The 13,028-nt window shown below is 36.4% G+C and overlaps 1 protein-coding gene across 3 annotated transcripts in view; it reads right to left on the bottom strand.

Annotated features, from left to right (window-relative positions):
- Positions 1-13,028, bottom strand: part of LOC131426972 (discoidin domain-containing receptor tyrosine kinase B) — a 702,887-nt gene that overhangs the window by 144,123 nt on the left and 545,736 nt on the right. For all 3 annotated transcript variants that reach the window (XM_058589807.1, XM_058589806.1, XM_058589808.1), the window contains 2 exons: positions 8,549-8,688; positions 3,297-3,504 (listed from right to left, as the gene is read on the bottom strand). In XM_058589807.1, coding sequence (XP_058445790.1) covers positions 3,297-3,504; positions 8,549-8,688 — 348 coding nt within the window. The remainder of the gene's footprint in view (positions 1-3,296; positions 3,505-8,548; positions 8,689-13,028) is intronic.

The following is a 13,028-nucleotide window of genomic DNA, read 5'->3' as shown; positions in this document are numbered from 1 at the left end:
TTGTTTTCAAAACGATCAAGATCGATTTTTGAATGTAAGGTTCAATCATTATGTTTGCCTTTCTCGTATAGAAAGGTTATACAATCACTGTGAAAACCGACTTTTGAACAGTCATATACCATTCAACTCAGCTCGACGAACTGAGAAAATGTCTGTGTGTGTATGTGTGCGTATGTTCGTATGTATGTATGTATGTGTGTATGTGACAATTAATGTCACTCGATTTTCTCAGAGATGGCTGAACCGATTTCCACAATCTCAGATTCGAATGAAAGGCCTTACGGTCCCATAGATTGCTTTTGAGTTTTATCCTGATCCGACTTCCGGTTCCGGATTAAAATGCTAACTCAATTTTCTTCGATATTTCTCAACCGATTTTTTCAAACTAAGATACGTCTTGAAACTATTCAAAAAGTCCCTGCAAAGTTGATCCAGATCCGATTTTCGGTTCCGGTATTACAGTGGAATTAGTAAAATTTTTAAATTCCATGATTATTTTTTTACAAGCGGCGAAACGCGGTGCACATTTAAATAAAATTTACTGGTAAATTTATCTATTTGGCAGACCTTGTTAATTCGTGAATATTTAAATCTACTTTAGGACTACTAGTTTCCGCTTCCGAACGCGCCGGTAATAGTGAAGAAAAGCTCCAAAAACGGAACTCCCTTCGGTTTCTCAGCATCCGTTTAACCGATTTTCACAAACCATGATTCAAATTAAACTCTCAGTGTCTCAAAAGATACTGTGCAATTTCATCCAGATCCAACTTCCGGTTCCGAAATTATAGGGCAATAAGTAGGGTAAGGGCTCCCTATTTCATCTCATTTGTAAGAACGTCGCCTCAAAACCCCGATTTAGCCAGGCGAATGAAGCAGTAATATGAAAAAGTTATAGTGATTTAATAACTTTTTCATATTACTGCTTCATTCGCCTTGCTCCACGTTGAGAATTGATTCACATTTCTTGAAAATTTAACTAATATTCATGAAACAGCTAAAAACACTTATTATGTGTTCACTACTCTGCTCCTCATTTCATATCAATGGATTCTTATCCATCATATCCTTTATTCATCCCATAAATTAGCAATGGCGACAGCAATCAAAACAAAATGTTCCACTATTACACTCTCAGGTTCAAAATGTCGGAATTCTTCTTAAAATCGGCATAATGAGAACTATGAGACAACACACGACATTTTTAGAACGAGTTTGAAATCATTTCAACGTTTAAAAATTTTTCGGTCGTTTCCGTTACCTTTCGCTATAAATTTAAAAATTTATTGCAAAGTTAATGTGGTGAACTTTAAATAAAACCAAAAAAGGAATTGTTACTATTTAGGCGTTAGCCCTTCTTAAAACAAAATGCAGAGCCAGAGATGCCATTTATACAGATTTATCTGTATTGTATAGATTTTTACGTTCGCATACTGATTTAAATCAATGTACAGATTTTATACAGATTTCCTAAATTTAATACAGATTTGTAACGGTTCATAAAAAGTGAGAAGTAAAAAATTAGACTTTTTTCGCTGAGTATCTATTGGTATTTGATTGCAGTGATTCTTTAAAAGTTTATTAACCAACACTCATGTTAAAGTAGAAATCTTTAATGCAGATAATTGATTATGATTAACATTATTAGTGAAAACAGATAGAGCAGATATAGACTTTCTATGCAAAGTAATACATATTTTCTATGAAAATATCTGGCATCTCTGTGCACAGCCGATGAAACACACACACTTCACAGCGTTATGTTGACGTATAGCAAAATGAAACCAGTGCTACTAGATTTGCCACAATGGTTATTTCAATAGTATTTAACACGCTCTTTCTGGTAATATTCGAAGCCGAAACAGTTTTATTGAAATATTAATATCAATAAAATAATTGAACTAATGTCACGGATACCAAAAACATACTTTTTCATGATAATTTGAAGAAGAAAAACTGTTTTTGTTTTGTAACATTATGAGATAAATTGGCAACTTTGCGAAACCAAATGAGATGAAACAAAGCGGAATCAAGTAAACTAAGTGAAAAACTTTCATCTCATAATTTTGAAGACTTTTATTGCTTGTTGGGTAATTTTTGAAGTTTTCAATCGTTAACTAAACAAGTGGCAAGTGAACATTACTAATTATGAAGTCATCCAGCATTCAATGGGAGTGTAATTGTGCGAAATAGTGATCATGTTTCGAGACGAATCGATTAGTAGATAATCAGAAACATGATGAACTGTAAATCTTGAAACGAGAATGTGTCCTAAATTGAAAAGTGAGTTTATTTTAAATGAAAAAAAAAACGATCACCGAAGAATTTAAAACCATTTCTTTCAATGGGAAAGTGTGACAACAGCTCTTTCAATCATTTTAAAACATTTCACATTTTGGTTGAGGTAGGTTGTAAAATATTATTCATATTCAAAGTAATGAGGTGACGGGATGAGATGGAAATAAAAGCTCAGATGAAATAGGGAGCCGTTACCCTATCAAAACTTTCAAACTGTCATACAAAATGATACAAAACCGGTACCCATCGGTACGTACTGGTACGAATAAAAAAAGAAGCCTAGCACACAGCGTGCTTTGTTAAATTTTGTATGGCGTGCAGGGTTGCCATATTTAAATCTACATTAACATGACATAACTGTTAACAAATTGAAAAGATGATGGTAGTTCATACCAAAGAAAGTTTTTGATTTCATTCACGTTTGAACGAGAATATCATGACAGAATCTTCTACTGATGTTTTTGAAAACATAAATTATATGTAAAAGGCATCATTTTTATGTAAAAGGCATTATTTCTATTATTTTGTGAACATCATCAGCGGAAAGCGGCAATGAACCTAAAGGTTCTCGCTTCACTTGCAGTTCTTGAGCATGAATGATTCCATTGTTCGCTCGAACACTAATGGTTGATTGTAAACTCTAATATCAGTTACATTTTTGGGGTGTACCGACGATACACTAGATTAATGATAGCCGGTAGCTTGATTTGCAAGTCAGTATAGCAAAACAAAGTTTTCCAGCTAATGCATCTTGCAACGTCTACTTTGAACCGGCTGAGTGGTGAGTTTCGAGCAAAAGTTGCAATTTTCGTGTTCTGTTCATCCGGGTTTCCATTTCGGTCCGACCGAAACCATGCTCGCGGTGTGGAAGTCTGTGTTCGTGTATGTGTGAGTAGCGGGTAAAGTTTCGAGTTCTCTCGTCGATGTGAGCAGAACAAAATAAACATGGCAAGAAGGTAGCAACACACCAAACAACAAACAAACAAACACTGCATACTTACTGGAAATGAAGGATATTTCACTCAGCATAATCCATCGCATGGCGAAGTAGAGATGAATCTGGATGAAGCGACCAATGCGATGATGTAATTTGATCGTGACATCACGAGCGTTCTCCATAATCGTATCCGGCATGTAGGAGAAGTGTACTGGCTCACCGCTGAAGTGCTGACCGCCGATGCTGAAGAAAACTTTCGCATGAAGGAATACCTGCAATTTAGGGTAGGAGAAAGTCAGTGCGGAAAGCTGATTACTACAATGTATTGTATGCTCAATAGGAATGGACCGGGTGAGCAGGGTGTGCAACGGGATCCGTTTGTGCACGAGTCGAGTGCAATGAAATATAAGATTTATTACTAATAAGAGCTTAAACGGTCTGTTTGCCTTCGGGTTATTGGACCATAAACTCGGAATGACGCTTGATTGGGCTGAACAGTGAAACTACAATTCACTGGAAGAAGAGAATGGAAACAGACACATTAAATAATGGGAAAATCATGATCCTGTGAAGTTCAATCATTTGAACAATTCTAAATTGAAACCGGTTTCAGGCAAGCAGTATTGATGGACAACCATCGAAAGGGCGAGCGTTTGAGGGAGAAAACTGTATTATGAGGGATATCGGAAAATATAAACGCAAAAATCCAAAAGGATCAGTATTTTGAGTTTGGCGCAAAAAAAAACACACACACACACCGATCTCAGCACAGATGACTCGATAAGGAAGAGGTCATTCGATCGATAAAAGAGTATCGCTTTAATGGAGAAACTTATTAATTATGAGGAAATAAATGGAACAAAATATAAACGTATCGTGGCAATATAAGAAGCTTATAATTTAGCAGAAGAAACGGTATCGTTGAGGATATTGCAGCTGGCTTCGGTAGAAAGAGAAGAAAAACGTCGAGTCCTTCTGTTGCATCCGATGGTGCTAGAAAACGTGTGCTGAATGAACGCCTTATGGATGGTTTGCTGCAAGGGTTGGGGAAATTGACAGACCAGAACCGGGACGATGGCCGTGTGATGGCGAAGCAGAAAATTAGCACTAAAGTGAAACGTTTCAGAGAAAATGTCATCTTATTATATCTTTAAGTGCTTTTTCGCTCCAGTTTGTTCTAGCCGTCTGGTGGAGGAAAATGTGAACGAAGCTTATCGGTTTTTATTAGGATGGGGGTCGGAAGGGATTACCAGTGAAACTAACAAACAACATTTTCCAATCGCTGTGTGTATTTTGTATTGGCGATGCAGTGCAGCAGCAGTCTCGGTTCCGTCCCGTCTCGGTGAGGACTTAATCGGACTACATCAGAGTGGAGTCAAAGATGATTTCCTAGTAAGCTATAGTCTGATGATGAGTAAACAGATTTTGTTTTCTCGGGAAATCGGTTGTTTGGATCTAGAACTAATCATGGATGGTGGATGATTTGTTTTTTAATTGACTAATTGGAATAATCTCCGAAATGCATGCATTTTTTCTTTTTATTACATTGAAACAAGCAATGTGATAACTCCATTTCTAAAACATTATCCAATGCAGAGAAAATTGCTCGACAAATTTAGCTCAATTTAAAAAAATTGAAACATAATAGAACACTGTTTAACTGTGTTACAATCATTCTTTTCGTTTCGAGCTCATTCATTTTGTTTGTTTGTTCCTGATTTACAGAAAAAATATAAAACAGATTTAAAATCGTCACGTTGAAATCATTTCAAGATCGAGTTTTATTGTTGACAGTTTCAAGTTTCAAGTTTCAAGTTTCAAGTTTCAAGTTTCAAGTTTCAAGTTTCAAGTTTCAAGTTTCAAGTTTCAAGTTTCAAGTTTCAAGTTTCAAGTTTCAAGTTTCAAGTTTCAAGTTTCAAGTTTCAAGTTTCAAGTTTCAAGTTTCAAGTTTCAAGTTTCAAGTTTCAAGTTTCAAGTTTCAAGTTTCAAGTTTCAAGTTACAAGTTTCAAGTTTCAAGTTTCAAGTTTCAAGTTTCAAGTTTCAAGTTTCAAGTTTCAAGTTTCAAGTTTCAAGTTTCAAGTTTCAAGTTTCAAGTTTCAAGTTTCAAGTTTCAAGTTTCAAGTTTCAAGTTTCAAGTTTCAAGTTTCAAGTTTCTAGTTTCAAGTTTCAAGTTTCAAGTTTCAAGTTTCAAGTTTCAAGTTTCAAGTTTCAAGTTTCAAGTTTCAAGTTTCAAGTTTCAAGTTTCAAGTTTCAAGTTTCAAGTTTCAAGTTTCAAGTTTCAAGTTTCAAGTTTCAAGTTTCAAGTTTCAAGTTTCAAGTTTCAAGTTTCAAGTTTCAAGTTTCAAGTTTCAAGTTTCAAGTTTCAAGTTTCAAGTTTCAAGTTTCAAGTTTCAAGTTTCAAGTTTCAAGTTTCAAGTTTCAAGTTTCAAGTTTCAAGTTTCAAGTTTCAAGTTTCAAGTTTCAAGTTTCAAGTTTCAAGTTTCAAGTTTCAAGTTTCAAGTTTCAAGTTTCAAGTTTCAAGTTTCAAGTTTCAAGTTTCAAGTTTCAAGTTTCAAGTTTCAAGTTTCAAGTTTCAAGTTTCAAGTTTCAAGTTTCAAGTTTCAAGTTTCAAGTTTCAAGTTTCAAGTTTCAAGTTTCAAGTTTCAAGTTTCAAGTTTCAAGTTTCAAGTTTCAAGTTTCAAGTTTCAAGTTTCAAGTTTCAAGTTTCAAGTTTCAAGTTTCAAGTTTCAAGTTTCAAGTTTCAAGTTTCAAGTTTCAAGTTTCAAGTTTCAAGTTTCAAGTTTCAAGTTTCAAGTTTCAAGTTTCAAGTTTCAAGTTTCAAGTTTCAAGTTTCAAGTTTCAAGTTTCAAGTTTCAAGTTTCAAGTTTCAAGTTTCAAGTTTCAAGTTTCAAGTTTCAAGTTTCAAGTTTCAAGTTTCAAGTTTCAAGTTTCAAGTTTCAAGTTTCAAGTTTCAAGTTTCAAGTTTCAAGTTTCAAGTTTCAAGTTTCAAGTTTCAAGTTTCAAGTTTCAAGTTTCAAGTTTCAAGTTTCAAGTTTCAAGTTTCAAGTTTCAAGTTTCAAGTTTCAAGTTTCAAGTTTCAAGTTTCAAGTTTCAAGTTTCAAGTTTCAAGTTTCAAGTTTCAAGTTTCAAGTTTCAAGTTTCAAGTTTCAAGTTTCAAGTTTCAAGTTTCAAGTTTCAAGTTTCAAGTTTCAAGTTTCAAGTTTCAAGTTTCAAGTTTCAAGTTTCAAGTTTCAAGTTTCAAGTTTCAAGTTTCAAGTTTCAAGTTTCAAGTTTCAAGTTTCAAGTTTCAAGTTTCAAGTTTCAAGTTTCAAGTTTCAAGTTTCAAATTTCAAGTTTCAAGTTTCAAATTTCAAGTTTCAAGTTTCAAGTTTCAAGTTTCAAGTTTCAAGTTTCAAGTTTCAAGTTTCAAGTTTCAAGTTTCAAGTTTCAAGTTTCAAGTTTCAAGTTTCAAGTTTCAAGTTTCAAGTTTCAAGTTTCAAGTTTTCAAGTTTCAAGTTTCAAGTTTCAAGTTTCAAGTTTCAAGTTTCAAGTTTCAAGTTTCAAGTTTCAAGTTTCAAGTTTCAATTTTTAAGTTTCAAGTTTCAAGTTTCAAGTTTCAAGTTTCAAGTTTCAAGTTTCAAGTGTCAAGTTTCAAGTTTTAAGTTATTTTTTTCTAGTTCCAAGTCCCAAGTCCCAAGTCCCAAGTCCCAAGTCCCAAGTCCCAAGTCCCAAGTCCCAAGTCCCAAGTCCCAAGTCCCAAGTCCCAAGTCCCAAGTCCCAAGTCCCAAGTCCCAAGTCCCAAGTCCCAAGTCCCAAGTCCCAAGTCCCAAGTCCCAAGTCCCAAGTCCCAAGTCCCAAGTCCCAAGTCCCAAGTCCCAAGTCCCAAGTCCCAAGTCCCAAGTCCCAAGTCCCAAGTCCCAAGTCCCAAGTCCCAAGTCCCAAGTCCCAAGTCCCAAGTCCCAAGTCCCAAGTCCCAAGTCCCAAGTCCCAAGTCCCAAGTCCCAAGTCCCAAGTCCCAAGTCCCAAGTCCCAAGTCCCAAGTCCCAAGTCCCAAGTCCCAAGTCCCAAGTCCCAAGTCCCAAGTCCCAAGTCCCAAGTCCCAAGTCCCAAGTCCCAAGTCCCAAGTCCCAAGTCCCAAGTCCCAAGTCCCAAGTCCCAAGTCCCAAGTCCCAAGTCCCAAGTCCCAAGTCCCAAGTCCCAAGTCCCAAGTCCCAAGTCCCAAGTCCCAAGTCCCAAGTCCCAAGTCCCAAGTCCCAAGTCCCAATTCCCAATTCCCTAGTCCCAAGTCCCAAGTCAAAGTCCCAAGTCCCTTTTCGCTTGTTCCTCGTACTAAGTTCCAAGTCTAAAGCTCCAAGTCTCAAGTTCCAAGTCCCAAGTCCCAAGTCCCCTGTCTCTTGAATTTGAAAACCCTAAGTTCCAAGTCTCGAATTAGAAATCCGAATTCCTGTGTTCTCGAATATTAAATCTTAAGTTGCAAAATGCTACATCCCAAGTATTGAATTTCTACTCCCAAGTTCCCAATTCCAAAATTTCATGGCCCAAGTCCCTTATTCTAAGATCTATATTCCAAGTTCTCAAACTTGACTCTCAAATATATATTTCAAAAATTCTAAGAGATTGAACCTCAAAGTTATAGGAATGTAGTCTAGATTATCAAATCTTAAGTCCTAAATCCCCAAGCTTCAAATCTCAAATGGAATGTCCAAAAAATCTTGATTCAAAATAAGAGTATCTATTCTGTAATCCAAAATTCAGTATCGATTTCTAATTCTGAACGTAGCTTTCTCAAGTTAAATTTTAATGCTTTGGGTAGTTGTTATTAGCAATTTTATAATGCTCCCAACTCCACTTCAAATGTTCAGACTCAGGAACGGATAAAATTAGTTAAATGTCATATTACTTTGCATTGAATCAAGCACTAATTGCTACCTGAATTGAAGTAAAAACAAGGACACGAATCGACGTAATTCCCGGAACATGCAATACAATGGTGCCTCAAGTACACAATGTCTATCACAAAAGACTGAATTGCATTTCTGTTAGCATTTTCCTCGTATTCTCCACGTGAAAAACATTCGTTCGATCACCCTTGGCGTCTAGTTTTTGTCGCACTGAATGCACGGTGGAAACCGGGAGAAAGGAGGTCAGTCATTTTTTTTTTGTCTTTGTTGAATCCACTGCCCGTCACGACATTTTCCTCCAGTTTCGGTCTGGGACGACTTTGAACTTATTTCTCTCTGTTGTTCTGGTGAAAAGCAAATCGTCCCAAGGAGCTGGGGCGGAACAAGTGGAACCCATATACTCAGAAATACACGCGCGAGCACACAGTTACTCACCTGTACGTCCTTACTGAACATGTTGTTGGTGTGCAGGACCATGGCGCTGAAGTTCCTCACCGTGTCGAACTCGAACACCATCTCGACCGGCTTTCCGGCCCAACCGAGTGAATCATTGCGCCAGCCGACCCAGTCGTAACCTAGATTAAAGTCCGTTCCGTTGGTAAGGAGGCGGATTTTAAAGTGGGGGAAAAGAGCACCAGAAGAAAAACAAGGAAAATTAAAATTAATGTTTCCACCACATGTGATAGTATCGAAGGTGTTCGTCAGTGCCGCTGTTGCTGTTTCATTTTTCACTTCGAAAGTGAAAAGTTCCGAAAGAAACAATCCTCAACAGTTTGTTTGTGCTTTGGAACTTTAGGTGATCTGGGAATAAAGATCTGTTGTTACGATTAAATCTGGACTGTTAGTAATAGTGCAATAAGCTGTTATTAGTTTTTGGCACAATGTCAATCTCATGATTGCACGATTGTGCTTACGATTTAAATCGGATATCTTTTATTTTTGTTTTTGTTTTACTGTAATAGTTTCCGAGAAAATATATTGTTAATATATAGCTGATTTTTCAGTTAAATAAAAAATTAGCTCTCGCCTAACCCGGTATCAATTTTAATACTTGGTGTAAGTAAGGCATGAAAAAACTACCGTCAATCAGTACAAAAGGAGCGCCTTTGTGCTAGTTGTTGCGGTCAGGTGCAAACGCAACGGGGACTACAACTGCAATGTAGTCTAAGGATGGAAACATCTCCTTCATCCTCGCAAGGAGTGGACCCGCGGGGGCTGCCTGCATACCGGTAGAAAATCCCTTCCTGACCAGGCTGGAATCTTGTTACGGTGGATTGCACAAAGCAATGCAGTCATGAAACGGGAATTCAGCATATAAACAAGAGCCCCCGTCCCCCACTTCTTGGGTGCTGTCCGAATATCGCGTGCTTCCGCCTGTTCGACCCAGGGTAAAAGGTAAAGTATGAGGGATGAAAAAAAAGAAATCTTGAAAATAACTCCAACCAACCAACCAACCTAGCATCCAACGTTGAAAAAATGCAGCCCCTGGAATGGAGCCAAGCCAGGGATGGAATTTCCCTTCGCGCGGTACCCAGGAAAAATATCCAAGGTTGAACACTGTGTAACTAGATAACACACGGTATTATGCCATATATTTTCCCATTTATGTCCTTTCAAGGGACACTTACCAGCATCCACTTTCGACTCTCTTTGCCATCCGTTCTCTTTGTGCGGTGACGTTTCTTAAGAGTGTAATTTTTTCCTCGTTGGTTGCGAAACGGCTCTCCCCTGCTTTATGTGCATTACACCAAAGATGGCTATGACTTTTGAACTGCACCTTTGCACTTTGAAAAAGTGGTGATGGCAAATTTAGTACTCTCAAATTTGAATAAGTGAATGGTCGTAAGTGTGTGCGTGTGTGTCTATGTTTGAAGAGCAGAAGCAGAAGCGGTCGTGTCAACGAGGGTGTTTGAATAGTTGTTTTTGTGTGTGTGTGTGTGTGTGTGTGTGTGTGTGTGTGGAAAATTGAATATTGAAGCAGAAATTGATTCAAAGTGTTTTAGGACTCAACCAAATGCGTTAGTAAAGGTGCTTAATCAACCTGATTCAATCGTGACTCAGCTTATGTCTACACCGAGAGAAATCCGTTACTGCTACCATGATTAGAAATTATTTTAATTTATCATGAAACCAATAACTCTTCTCCCATCAAAAATTAATCATGATTCAAGAATACGTTCCTTGAAGAATGCATTTCTTTCGAAGCTCGTAACTCTAATTTTCTACCCGGATATCACTTTGAACCCTCTGCCTCAAGTGATGTAATAGATTGCTTAATAGATTAATGGTAAAGCAAGAAGCAGACATTGAAAAGCAAGACCTACTGAAAATGTTTACTTGATCCTGAAGTATGTTCATTTCATAATCGTGTTGTTTCACCTACTGGCTGATAGAGAATTAAACATAACATAAAAATAAAGATAATGAACCGAAAATTTACATCATAAGAGACTAAGCACGGCTACGCTTTTCATTTGACAAACATCAATGTTACATTTTGTTTGAATGTATTCATACATATTTTATGTGACCGTTGTTGCTAGAATAATATTTCGAGAGCAAGCGTAAGAGAAAAAATAAATTCGATTGTGAATTTGAAACACCATTTAACGAAAATCAGAAAAATATTTGGTTCAACCACTTTGAATAACTTGTTTCATAGATATAATAACACAAGCTGTATTGATTCGCCTAAATATTATAAATAAGACTATCTATTTTGCAATAATTCGACATAGAGTTTCTTTTTAAGAGGTTTGATTCACACGTGTTTTTTCATGCAGTTCGTTTAAGTGTTTAAATTCTGAAACACAAAATCAAAACTGAAGCAATGAACGCAAGTAAACACGTTATTTTAAGCGTCGTCGTCTTTCAAAAACATAATATTTTAATTGTTAATGATTCTGATTAAAAGAAGTTCGGCGTGCTTTTCACTGAATTTATGTTGCAATAATTAACATCGTTGCAAAAATTGAACTTAACGACTAAATTTATGTTGTAAAAATTACCATCGTAGCAGCAACACGCCTGAAGTTATACCCAACAACGTCAAGTGCGTAACGTTTAAATTTCAGCGAATTCAGTCCAAATAGATCATGATCCGAGATGTTTTAATCATGGTTTATTATCATAACATAAAAATATATTATTTTCACCAAATCATGACTCGTTTTGCTCAGTTTTAGAATCGGAATTTTGCCCATGTTCTGTGTTCTGGGGTACAGTAATAGAGGAATGGCAGGGTAATTTTCGCAAGAATGATGTCGTTTTCGCTTGAAGCCAGAACTAACCCAGTTCCTACCTCAACTGCTGTTAAAACTGGGTTGGGTTTTACTTCGAACGAGAGTGCCATTACTAAACCTTTACTGAAGTGTGCTACACAGTAATGGCGAGTAGGCTTGTAGTTTGAGTATCAATTAATCTGGCAATGTCTTGATTGAGTAAGGTAGGGGAACCTGGGTCGAATATGACCACTTTGAGTTTTACGCGTGAAGTAGAACAGAAAGTAATATTTTCACTCAGAACGTTGTATATTATTTAAAAGCTACAAACTTCAGCTACAAAACGCGTTGAATTTGAGGAACAAGGAGTCTCCTTTCATACGGGTACAATCTGGCTTTCAGTGCACAAACATCGAAATAAAAAATATCGAAATAGGTGAGCCGAAAATGACCAGTCACATTTCTGTTACATACACGAACAATTTTTTTCATCTTAAAATTATTGACTTTATTAGAGAAACATGAAAAAGCTTTTAGAACGTCTAGAAACGTGTACACGTCATTGGCAATTTTGGACGCACCAAAAAACAGTGTGAACTGAATACAGTCAACATATTTTTGTAAAAATTCAACCACAAACTTACGACTCAGACGTAATCTTGGGGCCGTTTTTACCAAACCAAAAATTCGCCCCACTGCGTCATTTAGATTTAACGAAGTCATATCACAAACTGAAATCATTTCATAAAAAAAACACTAACTCCAATCGGTTCAGTGCATCTTAATCGTTCAACAAAATAAATTCAAACGTTTTGCATAATACATACAAAGCATCGTTCGAACAATATTTTGTATTTTTTTTCGTAGAAAAATATTAAGAAATAAGTCGGCGAAGAGGTATCTTTGAGACCGCTTCTTGAAAATCATATTTTGCGGTGTCCACTGTATCTCAGCGCAGACTAATCAGAAGTCAACAAATCAAAGCAGCCTTTAAATAGAGTAAATGTTTTTCTAGACCCCAACGTTTCTGTTTGATTTTTTTTAATTTTTGGTGGTTACTTAAAGTCAAATCTACGATTTTTCTCGAAAAAATCGTCATTTTGTAGCTATAAAACCTCCACAAATTAATTAACAACGAAAAGGAATACGTTGGGGTCTGCTATTATACATGTAGAAAGTGTGTGCAAAATTTGAAAAAAATGGGACAGTAATTTTTGAATGAGGATGGGCACGGACTTTCAAAACCTGTTTTCAAGAAAAACGCGTTCAAAGTTTTTTGTCTGTACAACCGAAGGAAACAATCTATTACTCTAGGGAGCCCTTAGGGTCTAACAGTTTCAAAAATCATATTTTTCTTTTGTACTTGATAATAATGAAACATTTCAAGTATGTTTTGTCAAGTTTTTAAGTCAATCGAAGCAGAAATCTTGGGCCTGTGTGTCAAGCTCTTACTTCTTCGCTGTATGAGATAAGCAAAGATAAAGGCCCAAAACTTGCTAACTAATATAAGTTTTGTTCCGATAGGCTTGAAAATTTCACAGAATATTCATGAAATGTTTTACTACCCGTCCCTTAACCCCTTAACGCTCAAGGGAAGTATGTTTCCCTTCTATAAAAATCGTTATAGATTCTTTAATTACTATTAAATCGATGTTTTTTTTACTAAATGTTAAAGAAATCTTATTTGTGTTTCT

The sequence above is a fragment of the Malaya genurostris genome, chromosome 2 (genome assembly GCF_030247185.1).
Source record: "Malaya genurostris strain Urasoe2022 chromosome 2, Malgen_1.1, whole genome shotgun sequence".
Lineage (NCBI taxonomy): Eukaryota > Metazoa > Arthropoda > Insecta > Diptera > Culicidae > Malaya > Malaya genurostris.
Note: the sequence above shows the minus strand (reverse complement) of the source record. Positions and strands in the feature narration are given on the sequence as shown.